The sequence below is a fragment of the Sinocyclocheilus rhinocerous genome, unplaced genomic scaffold, assembly GCF_001515625.1.
Source record: "Sinocyclocheilus rhinocerous isolate Xijiao unplaced genomic scaffold, SAMN03320098_v1.1 scaffold24, whole genome shotgun sequence".
Classification (NCBI taxonomy): domain Eukaryota; kingdom Metazoa; phylum Chordata; class Actinopteri; order Cypriniformes; family Cyprinidae; genus Sinocyclocheilus; species Sinocyclocheilus rhinocerous.
The window spans coordinates 393,556-406,674 of NW_015647124.1; the positions used below are offsets into that span (position 1 = coordinate 393,556).

The 13,119-nt window shown below is 36.1% G+C and overlaps 1 protein-coding gene across 1 annotated transcript in view; it reads left to right on the top strand.

Annotated features, from left to right (window-relative positions):
• pcdh15b (protocadherin-related 15b) overlaps window positions 1-13,119 on the top strand; it is a 215,654-nt gene that overhangs the window by 102,418 nt on the left and 100,117 nt on the right. Inside the window, exons 14-17 of the mRNA XM_016513238.1 lie at window positions 6,327-6,476; window positions 7,738-7,931; window positions 9,098-9,230; window positions 10,792-10,871. Coding sequence (XP_016368724.1) covers window positions 6,327-6,476; window positions 7,738-7,931; window positions 9,098-9,230; window positions 10,792-10,871 — 557 coding nt within the window. The remainder of the gene's footprint in view (window positions 1-6,326; window positions 6,477-7,737; window positions 7,932-9,097; window positions 9,231-10,791; window positions 10,872-13,119) is intronic.

Genomic DNA, 13,119 nt, shown 5'->3' on the forward strand with positions numbered 1-13,119 from the left:
AATAAATATAGCTGCAAGCAGCGATGGCGGGCCCAAGCCGTCAGTGCAAATGCCATCCCAGAGGCATCAGGAGAACGGTGCACAGCGGGCACATGCATTTACAGTAACCGTCTGGCAGTCTGGTTTTAAGGGATACGGCAATTAAAGGGTTAATCCATACCATTAAGACTGTGAAACGCATACACAGAACAATGTATAAAACTTTAGTAACACTTTACAATAAGGTTTCAGTTATTAACATTAACTATATTAATTAACATGAACAATAATTATATAGCATGTATTAATGTCAGTTAATATTCAAAACTTAATGGGGTCATATGATGCGATTTCAAGTTTTCCTTTCTCTTTGGAGTGTTACAAGCTGATTGTGCATAGATAAGATCCCTGAAGTTGCAAAGACTAAAGTCTCAAAACCAAAGAGATATTCTTTATCAAAGTTAAGACTCTGCCACGCCCCCCTAAAACGGCTCGTTCTAACACGCCCCCACATATCTACCTCACTATGTGGAAATATTAGCATAATGCCGCCCAAATGTGCACGCAAAGAAAGAAGGCGTGGTTTCAGTAACCGCAGTTAGTGTTGAAGCAGCATGTCAGGGAGACGCTGTGTGTTTCTAGGCGAAAGCAAAAGCACTTTATTTGGCCTTCCGAAAGTAGATGCATTTAGGAATCTTTAAGATTACTTACAACAGAACAGCAATGCATTTTATGGATGACCGTTTCGTGAACCTAGGAGAGGAGGTAATTCTGACTTTGCTATGACAATCTGGCGCTTCTGAATCAGCTACTGTTTTGTTATTAGTTTAAGTATTTGCTATTGACTGTTCAAATGCGGAGTTTTGCGCATCGTGTGTGTGTGTGTGTGCGCGACTCTGTTCCCCTTTCGGGCTCTGTCTTTATATTTATTTTGAAAGATGAAGCTCGCGATTATGGTAAGGGGCGTTACATTTCCGACGAGTGCTTGCGGTGTTCGGCCAATCGCAATGCACTGGGTCAGCTGGCCAATCAGAGCAGACTGTGCTTGTCGGAAGGAGGGACTTTGTAGAAAACGAAGCGTTTGAGAGAGGCGGGGCATAGAGGACCTACAATAATGTACAGTATTTAAAAAATAATGTGTTTTTTGAACATTAAAGCATGTCAACATATTCTGTTACACCAAATACACAAAATAATGATCTTTAAAAAAGCATCATATGACCCCTTTAATAAAAAAATCTTACATATTGTGCCTTTAAATGCATTTACAAGGCAGGAAAAAAAAACAGCTGCTGCCACCAAAGTTTGAGACGGCAGCTAAAAGAAAATATCTGACTTTATTATTGCAAGTGAATGAACTGAATTTATTTAATTATTAAAATATAGGTTCACAAAGAGCATAAAAGAAAACATGTTAGCTAAGTAATTTTAAAAGCTTTATATATTCTAAAGCATGCATTCAAAGTAATTTAAATTAAAAGTTTATAATTTTGTCAAAATAAAATTGCTTAAATGTAATGCATATATATATATACAGTATATACATATATATATATATATATATATCACTCTGAATTGCCTTAAAGATGAGGAGTGACTATGGTATGAGAACACTAAATTGTGGCAGAGGCTGTGAATGAATGCTGATTCTCAGTCAGACGTGCGTCGCGGTCGGCTCATGGGACGTGGGCTGCAGGACTTAACATTCACTGCACTGCGCCTCATGCCTGCTGAGCACCGATTCATTCAGAAACTGAAACCACCTGGTCTCGTCTAAGGGAGCAGAGGAGTTCGGGTCCCGCCGGTGATGTTATCCCGCCGGTGACTGCTTTGGGTTGCCATTATCTGTTTTGCGACAAGATGAACTTTGTTTGCCGGAGCAATGGAATATCAAGTATCTCATTTGTCCTGTCTTTGTAGTCAATAAACATTGTTTTCATTCGTTTAAACGAGTCTGTTGGGCCACGTTGTTATACCCATGACGCTGTTAATTTGGAGGAAATTGTTCTCTGAAATAACACTGAGGAAAGTATTGCACTTGCAGCTGATTTTTTGAGATAGTACATCCTTGAGTACCGTTTCAAGGCTAAACATTATGAAAATTTACTGCGGTGACCATTGTTTCTGCCAAAAAATGTGCACTATTTGGAATCAGTAAAATGTGCAAAACTAGCTGCTGCAATGCTAAGTTGTTATCATGCTGTGGTGGAGTTGTTAGGTTGATACCAGTGTGTTTGTGGTGGTTAATTATGCCCATAATATACTTTTTGTTTTGTTTTGTTTTTTGTTTGTTTTTTACACTTGTGTTGAATGCAAAGTATGCTTCATTTGATAGCAAACTAGAAAGTCAGCTATCAAAAGAAAGTTTTGGATTAGAAAGTCTGCTATCATACTAGAAAGTTTCATTCTTGTCCAGTGTCTGCACTATTTCTCTCCAGAAGTTATGTGTGATTTGAAAAAAAAAAAAAAACTCCGGCCCTGTCTACATGGAGACGCGTTTAGCTGTATACGGAAAACATTTGTATCATATCGGCATTTCGTCCAGATGGATCCGGCGTTTTGGGAGCCTGAAACCGCTATTTTTTTAAACCGGGTCCCAGAGTGGATAAATCTGAAAACGATGACCTTGCGTTTTCGTGTGTACAACGAATCCGTATATTTTGTGAAACGATGATGTCATCACCCCACGTCTCGACCCTAGTCAAATGCTGCTACCTTACGTAACAGCAACAACAACAACAATGGCAGACTACATGCTAGGGCTGAAACGATTCCTCAAATAACTCGAGTAACTCGAATACAAAAAATCATCGGGCTTCGTTTAGTCCATTTACTGTAACTACACACGGAACACTGCGTTTCCCCTCGGACCATTATTACTGACGCACAAACTGATATACGCTGGACATATTTAAGACCGTAAATCAATATGCTGGCTAGCTATGATGTCCCTAAGTTAGCTATGTTTTGTTAAAAACTAAGCACCATTCATGTTGATTGCCTCATTCTATCTCTGTGACACACACACACACACACACACACCTCATACAGTTATGCATAAAAATACCACAGAAAGTAAGTTAGTCAATATCACACAAAGAGTGCCTGTTTTCACCTCTAAAATCAGCACAATTACAAATGTGATACTGATTTTATGCAACATTTCAAGAAACAATAAGTTAATATTAAGAGACTTACCTTTTAGACACATATTGCATGTTTTGCTCTCGCCAACAAAAAATAATTCCAAACTCAGCCACAGCAGTTTTGCATCTCTGAGCAACATGACAGGGTTTTGTTCCTGAATGAATCAACCGTTTAAATTATTTGGTTCAATCGCAATGAATCACTTATTAACAGTGACTTGCTGCCACCTGCTGGCGATTTTAATTTGACATTTAAAGTATCTTTCATTTTTTTAAATAATTGTAAATATCAGTATTCAATGTTTTATGTTTAAAATAACAAAATATTATTTATGCATTTGTAACTGCAGGTTAAATGCATCCATGTCCCTCTGAGCTGAATTAAATAGTGTAAATAGGCCTTCATCTAAATGCCTCTTCAGATGCAGCTTCTGTGTTTCCTCTGCATTGCAAAGATAAATTGTGTTGATACTGATATAATTTGTTTGGTAACAGCCCAAATGTCTTATTATTCTAATTGACTGATTAAATGTAAGAATTTTACTCAAAAGATGATGCACACAGAAAAAAAGGCTTCATAAAGGTAAAAATGTCCATAAAATGTAAAAATCAATTTAAAATAATTGGAACAGATTAATTTCTATCACTGCTGTGAACTGAGAACTGACCAGTACATAGAATATAAAGGATATCAAAAGCAAGTTTTACACACACACACACACACACACACACACACAAACACTCACACACACACACACACACACGCGCATGCGCACGCACGCACACACACACACACACACCAGTAAGTAGAGAGACATTTATTCTCCAAATAACTCTAATTTCATGTTGCAGAAAAATGTGTTTAGAAATTGTATATGGACCCTTCCTGTCCACTGATTATTGCCTCTCACAAAAGCCACAAAGCCTTCCAAGAAGACAGTAAAGGCTCATGTCATGCTTGAGCTTTAGTTAGGCTGAAACTTGAAAGTTAATTTGCACGACATAAATGCAATGTTTAGGTATTATTATTATTTGTATTACTATTATTTTGATTTATGCCTTAGTTTTAGTTTGTACTGTTTACATTTTTTAAACTAATGTGAAATAGATTTTTATATTTTTTTATTTATGCCTTAGTTTTAGTTTGTACTGTTTACATTTTTTAAACTAATGTGAAATAGATTTTTATATTTTTTTATTTATGCCTTAGTTTTAGGTTGTAATGTTTACCTTTTTTAAAGTAATGCGAAAAGAATTTTGTATTTTTATTTATTTATTTTATTTTTTATTTATATTTTTATTTTATTTTTTATTGATATATCTGCATTTGCATTTTGAATGTAATTTGGAAATTAAATGCATTAAATGGATTTAGTTTTCACGGTCATTCATGTATTTTTACATTAATTTCAGCAATAAAAACTGTATTGTTTTCTAAAAAGGAAACAAATTAGTTGTTTATTTTAAGAGACCTATCTTATTTTCTCTTGTATATTTAATATTGCTCTTTAATAAAGAAAAATTACTTATTATCCGATTACTCGATTAATCGATTGAAAAATCAATAGAATACTTGATTACTAAAATAATCGATAGCTCCAGCCCTACTACATGCGTGTGTTCGTGTTGCAGAAGCTACTGAGCCTATTAGCTTTATTAAAGAAAAATACAAAAATTACTTAAGCAAAAATGTTTGTATACAGCTCGCAAGGTTTTTCCGACTGAAAACAGCCTGAGACAATGTTACCACCTTGTGGACAAGCTAATTACTGGATAAAAAATTAAGGCACATATGTGAGATTCACAATGTTTGTGGTGCCCACAAACAGTATATGCATACTGTACGAAATTCGCACAGTTTGCATACCTTGGTTTACGTATAGAACCCAAACTATACTTTAGGCTTTACTGACTGAAGTACTAGCAGTAGTAGTTAGTGATGCTAAGCTTAGCAAAGGCCACAAATGAAGCAATGGTTGAAAGTGGTTAACAGAAATATTGCCAATATTTGCAATTTTTAATTAATGGCATCGGCTGATAATTTTCTGTTTGGCTGATAAGTATTATAATTGGGACTTTTATTTTGAAAGTGCTGAGAACCAAACACACGAGCGCCCATTCTCCATCTTCATTAGTTTCATTAGTGTCTTTGTTTAACTGTTCTAATAATTGAATAGCAAATGTTATATTACTTTATTCATATACTGTTAGCATTCAGCAAATATGCATTTTAAGCAAGTTTTATCTAAATATATATAATAAACATGTCATGCCACAAACCTCGCACATCTGCTAATTCTGCCGTTTGCCGTTATGTGATATTTGCTCTGTACTGTATGTAAAATTAACATTACCTGGTCTTTTCAAAATTATTTACATTACTGTTGTGTACTGCTTATAGTATTTACTTCTTTTTTTATTGTTTGTGAAAAAAAATACTATAACAGGATTACAGAATCCTATTTGGAGTATAAATGTTTTTATGTTACAGAATCTCAAAGTTGATTCATTTCCAAATGATTTTTTACAAATATTTTAGAATATATTATTTAACATGAATTTAAATCTGATTGCAGAAATTATGAATGTGTTTACTATATTTAAATGAAATTGTGTGATTATATAGGCCAGTATCACCTTTATATCTTCATTTCCATAAAACAAATCCATATCCGACCATCAGTTATTAACATGTTTTCATTTGTGTTGTCTTTTATTCATGATATTTGACTTGACTACCTCCTTCTGTGCTCGAGCTTCAGCTCTTTCATTCCATGTGGAGGCTGACAGAAACACTTCGCCCTTCCCACAGTGCAGTCCACAACCTCTCTGTGATATCCCATTAGTCTAGTTGACAGCTAGTGAGGCAGTTGGGAGTACCGCCAATGGACTGTACACTCCACGCAAGAGTATTCATTTGAATAATTTGGCTAGGCTTTTGCCTTCACAATAAGCAAAGGGAAAATGCATGAGGCTATCTGCCTTTTATATCACAGTATCTGTTTGCCGCTGTGTAGTTAGCAGCAATTTTCAAATTTTGCTTTTAGCTTTTCTTTTTTAAAATGGCCGATTTACAGTGATTTATCTGTGCACAATATGTAATTATGAAATTAAGAAGCGAATGTGGTTCCTCCCAGTGCGTTGAATGTGTTCTCTCTGCCTCACGGTCTGATATTAACAGTTTCGTTACTTCTTTTGTAGATGACTGCCTCAGATGGGGTTCAGGAGAGCTTTCCAGTCACTGTTAATATCACTGTGATTGACGCCAATGACAACACGCCTGCCTTCCTCAACGTCTCCTATAGTGTGAATGTTTATACAGACATGCAGCCTGGAGACACAGTCTTACAGGTAATCAATAAGATACTCTTCCACTGCAATAAAATCACTTCTTTAACAGCATTTTGTTTGGTTCCCTTCCGAGGGAACTTCGAACTGCTTCCTCTAGGGGTCACTATGGGGAAACTAGAGGACGCAGTGTCTCGTTCCCTTCTCAGGGAACCATGGTTACATACGTAACCTGAGACGTTCCCTTCCGAGGGAACTTCGAACTGCATCCTCTAGTTTCCCCATAGCGACCCCTAGAGGATGCAGTGTCTCGTTCTTTTCTCAGGGAAGGTCTCCAGGTTACGAATGTAACCATGGTTCCCCGAGGGAACGAGACGCTGGAAACGCCCCCAGCGTTTCCGACGCAGCTGGAGTTCCTGAAGGGGAACCTTGGTTACATACATAACCTGAGACGTTTTCCAAGAAAGACATTTAAGCATACTTTAAGAAAAATCATGAATTTACTTGAAGCCTTGTTGTCTGTCAATATATTTTGATTTGTGCTTTATATACTTCAAAAAATAAGCTGTGGATATATTCTCTGAAAATATGTATTTTATAAAATTTTCATCTTCATCTTCTCAAATGCATTGACCTTGTTTTAGAAATGTTTAGATTTCTTTCCTGGAAAACAAGGCAAAATCATATTTGCAGAGCTTTTCACCCTTAATCCACTCATTTGAATTAATGGCTGTAGTTCCCACATTTATGAGGGGCTTATTGCTGCAATAATTGCTCAGATCTCTGTTTAATCTTTGTCTTAATGGGAATTTTCTTTAGAAATGTGTGCACAAATGATTCCTTTGCAATCAGAACATGAGCAGGGTGTAGATTTGCTCTGACATGCTGAAAGATTGACCCCAGAAGTCAAAATTAAAAAGTACAAGTTGTATCATCTAAAAGGTTAACTGCTCTATTATATGCTGCTAGTTGTCACTTTATAAAGGCTCTGAAATAAATCCTTATCTCCCTGTCTGTAGAACCAGTGAGTCAGAAAGATCAGTGCTACATATTATTAGCAGGTAATTCCAAAAAAAAACGTGTATGGGTCACCTTTTACATTTCATAAAAAAAAGTAATAATAAAAAATATATATTTTAGAGTTATAAAAAAATTGAATTATATATAGATAATAAATTATATTAATAATGTATAATTAAACAAATTAATATAGAAATTATACAATAGCAGCCTGATCCAGAGAGGAAGCTTGGACAGTGATGAACGTGAATAAGCACCTTTGCATGTCCCCTCTGAAGTAACAGCTCCAATTTATTTATTTTAGCTGGCAGCAGTGGACGCTGATGAGGGTCCCAACGGGTTGGTGAGCTACAGAATCTTGGCGGGGGATCAGGGACACTTCACCATCAATGACTACACAGGAATGATCACCGTGCTGCCCGGTGTCAACCTGACCGTGGGCCGCTCCTACGCCCTCACTGTTAGGGCCTCTGACAATGGCCCTGCGTCCCAGAGAAGGTAAATCAACTAAAAACCCAATGAGGGTTGAAAAAGAGTGCGTCTCTCACTCTCTAACAGAAGACTCAACCTATCATGCCCAGTTTGAGATCAATACAATGCCCACATGGTGACACATTTTGCTTCGGAAATATCCCCAAGAACACTCAGCCGATATTGGCCCCTGCTCTTGTCCATCTGACACTTGGAAGAGCGGAAATTAAGGGCTTTTCACTCTAATTGCTGCTACCTCCCCTTCTGTCCAATTCATACCAGCCGCTGCCCTCTGTAATTCTTGCTGACTGCTGAATCAATACAGATGAATGAAGCAGAAATAGAATGAGGCCAAGCAAAGTTCAGGAAATGCATTGTTTCACTTTGCAAGTTTAAAAGTGTCTAATATTCACAACAAACCAATCTAAATTCAAAGTTCTTCTTCACTACTTGGTTGAAATCCACTTTATCGAGGTAGAGAGGTTTATGGTGAAAGCCAAAGGCAGCAGGTGTGCTATTATATGTGTTGGACAGATGGCAGTTCAGCTTGTGAGCACAGGGTAGTTATTGTCATCTCTTATTTTTCTGCTTTAAAGTTTTATGAGAGCGCTGGCATCAAATTCATCATATTGGAACATTTTCAAAGTGAAAATACTCCCCGATCTAATTTGCTTCAATCACGTTGATGAGTGCCTTGATACAATGTGTCACAAAACAATGACAGGACCAGGTTTGGTTTTCACTAAACATCGAAAAACAACCTAAGCAATTCGACTGCCATTATTAGCTAGACTTACAGAAAAGTGTTCAAAATAAATAAATAAATAAATGAAATAAAATAAAATAAATAAATACGAAAATAATATATTTTTTTAAATATTCAAATTAATTATATGTAGATAATAAATTATATTAATATATAATTAAGATTACGAAGCATTATATATATATATATATATATATATATATAAGGATTTTAACACACACACACACCAGATCACTCGATTTTGAAAAAAGCATTTTAGGAAATTATATGTTGAAACTAGTTTTGTATAGCTGATTGTTTTGTGGCTGCGGTGGCATAGTTAGTAGCTGGAGGGGATGCATTAGCTATCATGTCGTTCCCCTGAGTGAGACACTTAATACGTTTGTCAAATACAGGAATATAAATCATGTTCCTTTTGTTTCTTCAGAAGTTCCATCACTACGGTGTATATCGAAGTGCTGCCCCCCAACAATCAGAGTCCTCCCCGTTTCCCTCAGCTCATATACAGCCTGGAGGTCAATGAGGCCATGAGGACTGGAGCCACACTGCTCAATATACAGGTGACTTACCCATCAGCTCCATGACCAGTTGAGCTATTCTCATTAGGGTATTATTGTTTAAATAAAAATGTGAGAGTATCATTAATATTAATATTGTAATTCTAAATGTATGAATGATCTGTCAAAAGTTTGGAATTTTAATCAAAAATACAGTAAAAACAGCAATATTGTGAAACATGTTTACAATTGAAAATAAATATCTTGTATTTGAACACATTAAAAATGTATTCCTGTGATGGTAAAGCTGAATTTTCAGCAGCCGTTACTATTCGGTGTCACATGATCCTTTAGAAACCATTCTAATGACTGGCGATTTGGTGCTCACTTATTTTTAATTATCATTGGTGCTCAGTTAAACATAATGGTTCTTATTGTTGTTAATGCTGAAAACTAGTTCCAAAAATTTCCCCAAAAAGTTGTTCTGGATTTTTTGATAAATAGAAAGTTCAAAAGAACAGTATTTATTTAAAATATATCTTTTGTAACATTATAAATGTCCTTACTGTCACTTTTCATCTATTTAATGCATCCTTGCTGAATAAAGTATTCATTTCAATTAGGGATGCACCGATACCACTTTTTCCAGTACTCGCCCGATACCGATACTTTTATTTTTGGTACTTGCCAATACCGAGTACAGATGCCGATATTTTTATTGCATTTGTACATTTTTTAAATATTGGGTACAGAAACCAAAATAGTATGTATAATGTTAGTTGGTTAACTTCATTTATCAAATAGATACAGTCAAACCAAAATATATTCAGACACCTTCAACATAAGCTCGCGCATCTGCGCTGCCGCGCACTCAATCCACTCAGCGTGATTTGCTTACCAGCTCGTGCACACCAGCTATACAGGCATTAATACTGAATGTTTAACATTATATTCATTGCATACATATACTTTGTAGTAGACATCCTTAACTCCATTCTGCTGTTCTGTTGTCAGTGTTTCTTTGTTTGAATATAACGGTTATCACATGCTGTATGGTATCGGCGTTTGGTATCGGGGCATTTTACAATCAATCAATCAATACTTACTAACCCCAAACTTTTGAATTATAGTGTTTCATGATTTCCAGAAAACACTTGATTTCTGCTGCTTAAAATGATTTCTGAAGGATCATGTGACACTGAAGACTGGAGTAATGATGCTGAAAATTCAGCTTTGTGCAACACATGAATATACAATGCAATATATAAAATACCATAACACAGAAAACAGTTCTTTAAAATAATAATTCATATGTAATAATATTTCACAATATTACTGTTTGTACAACTAAAGGCAGCCTTTGTGATCATAAGGACGTCTTTTAAAAACTTTTTTTTTTTTTTAATCTTAATTATTTAGCATCCAAAACTTTTGACCTGTACATTTATCAAAATATATTCATATAACTTTTCACCAAAACATTGATGTTAAAGTAAAAAAAAAAAGATCATGGATATATGTAATGCATGTCAGTATGTGTTTCCTGATCACAAAGTTTGAAGGCTGTGTCTTTCTCATCATAATTGAATTAGTGTAACACAAAAACACTTTTTGTCATTTGCAGGCAACCGACCGTGAAAGAGATCCCATTACATATACCATCCTGAGAGGAGATCCAAACAACGTCTTTGAAGTCTCCCAAACGTAAGCTGGCTTTGAAAGGCCGGAAAACAGCTGCTCTGCCAAAACCCATCGTTTTTTGGGATTTGAATAAGCAGAAATGATATTGTAATTGTGATTCAGAAACCCTCACACAATGATTTGCACTCAGAGAAACAAAAGCTTTTTCTCTGTGAAATAGTTGTGTGTTTGGGTTAGCCACATCCTGACCTGAACTGGATGCAGATTACATTATGACACAAACATGATGCATAATTAATAAGTATTGATGAAAATATTAAAGGGGTGGTTAAGTGGTTTTTTTCTAGGCTTGATTGTGTTTATGGGGTGCAGTCTAACATGTGTTAATGCTTCGTTTTTTAAAAAACGCATTATTTTTCACATAATTTACCTTTATTCCACACCGCTCTGTCCCTTCTCTGAGACGCGTCTAAACATCCCGCCCCTCTCATCAGCGGCATGTGCTCCGGTTGTATTGTAAACAAAGGCGTTGTTAATATCGCTTATCAGTTTGAGCCCGATTGAGAAGCATTCATATATGAACAGATTTTTACGTGCACCTCTAGTTCTCTTCCTCTTCTCTAAAGCAGCGCAGCATGGCCTCGCCCCCTTTGCTGCCTTTTCCCGAGGGCGGGGTTTATCTGGGTTTGTGATGTCATGAACCCGGGAAGTAACTCGTTGTAAGTCCCTACCAGATGTTTTTGTAGGCATTAAACTGCCAGAATTTTAAAAGACGATATCTCCGTTTGCATTGAACTTTCAGCTTCGTGACTTTGCAGATATTGTTTATCCTCAAACAGCAACATTACACACTAACTATTGTTAAAAAAGTGAAATCGCAATGAACCACCCCTTTAATTCCTCCATTTCAAATAGCAGCTTCGGACATTTCAGCTTTTGCTTGGGGTGAAGGACCGACAGTACGTAAATGTTTTCAGAGCAAAACCTAGGATGCATTTTATTTTATTTAGCACTCCATAAAACGAGTAAACAACATTAGGTGACTGATATCTCTGACTCTCTTTCTTTAGTAAAGCATGTTATTCTCCGTAGTGTGCAGGGTACCAAAGGGCATTTCAGTCATAGCCTGGAGCAAAGCTTCTGATCCTGTTCTCGAGTTATTTAAGCAGGATATCACAACCAGGACACACTTCTAATGAACCGCTACTGTTCTTTCAATAAGCAGCAAGTGAAGAACAGAACAAATATAGCTATATTTCTTGAACTACCTGAGCTTATCTCTCACAGTTACAGTTTCTTTCTTTCCTCTCCTCCTTTCCACAATGCCTTCTGCTCCCCACGGAGTTTACGATAGAGCTGTCTGTTTGAGGGGATTGTGTAACTGTGGAGTCTGGAAAAGTCTGGCTGGAGGGTGAATATGGTGATATAAAGTATATGTTTAAAAAGCACTTTCATGGGGGTTGGAAGTGTGGGGTTATCCTTTCATAAAGTAAGCGAAATCGAATTTTAAAGTGGAATTATTGAGAAAAGTTCAAAATAACTGTAATAGATTTTCAAGCAGAAGGAATGTAAGAGGTTTAAATGGATTTGAGATATTCTCAACTTAGCTTAGGTTAAAGTGCCAACTCTCCTGGTTTATTTTGGAAACCAGCTATGTCTGACAACTTATATGAGTCATGATAGTTCAGGTCTTCGACCTTTGTGTCTACCGTGAAACGTATTACCAGGTTGTGTCAGTGAATAAATATATAAATAAATACATGTTCTTTGCTGGTGTTAACCTCATTTATTTATTTATTTACCATTGTTTCACCCTTTGAATTAATCAACACGTGTTTGCTGCTCTGCTTTTGGAAAACAGAACTATGTTGTGATACATTCATAAAACAATCTGCATTGAAGAATTACACTTATTAAACTATTCATGAGATAAACAAGATGACTGAAATGATCATAGACATTGTTAAAAATTCAACTTAATCCACTCATTTGTAACATCCTCAGAAGGATATGCAGAGTTGTAGGTGCTACACACAGCCAGAAATAGTGCAAATGTTTAGCATTTTTCTACATTTTACTCATATCATAATTTAATTCGATATATCATATTTATTTTACTTCAACATGAATTTGAGAGCAAATTCCAAATTTTTTTGACTTTAGCTTTACTAAATTTGAGTTCCCTCTCAGTCAGTCACTCTCGACGTCACGTCGGATGACCGACAAATTGGGATCTCGCTTAGAGAGACCAATCTACTTCGAGTGTAAACTAAATGAGCCAATGCACATTGGCATGCGATTATTGCATCAA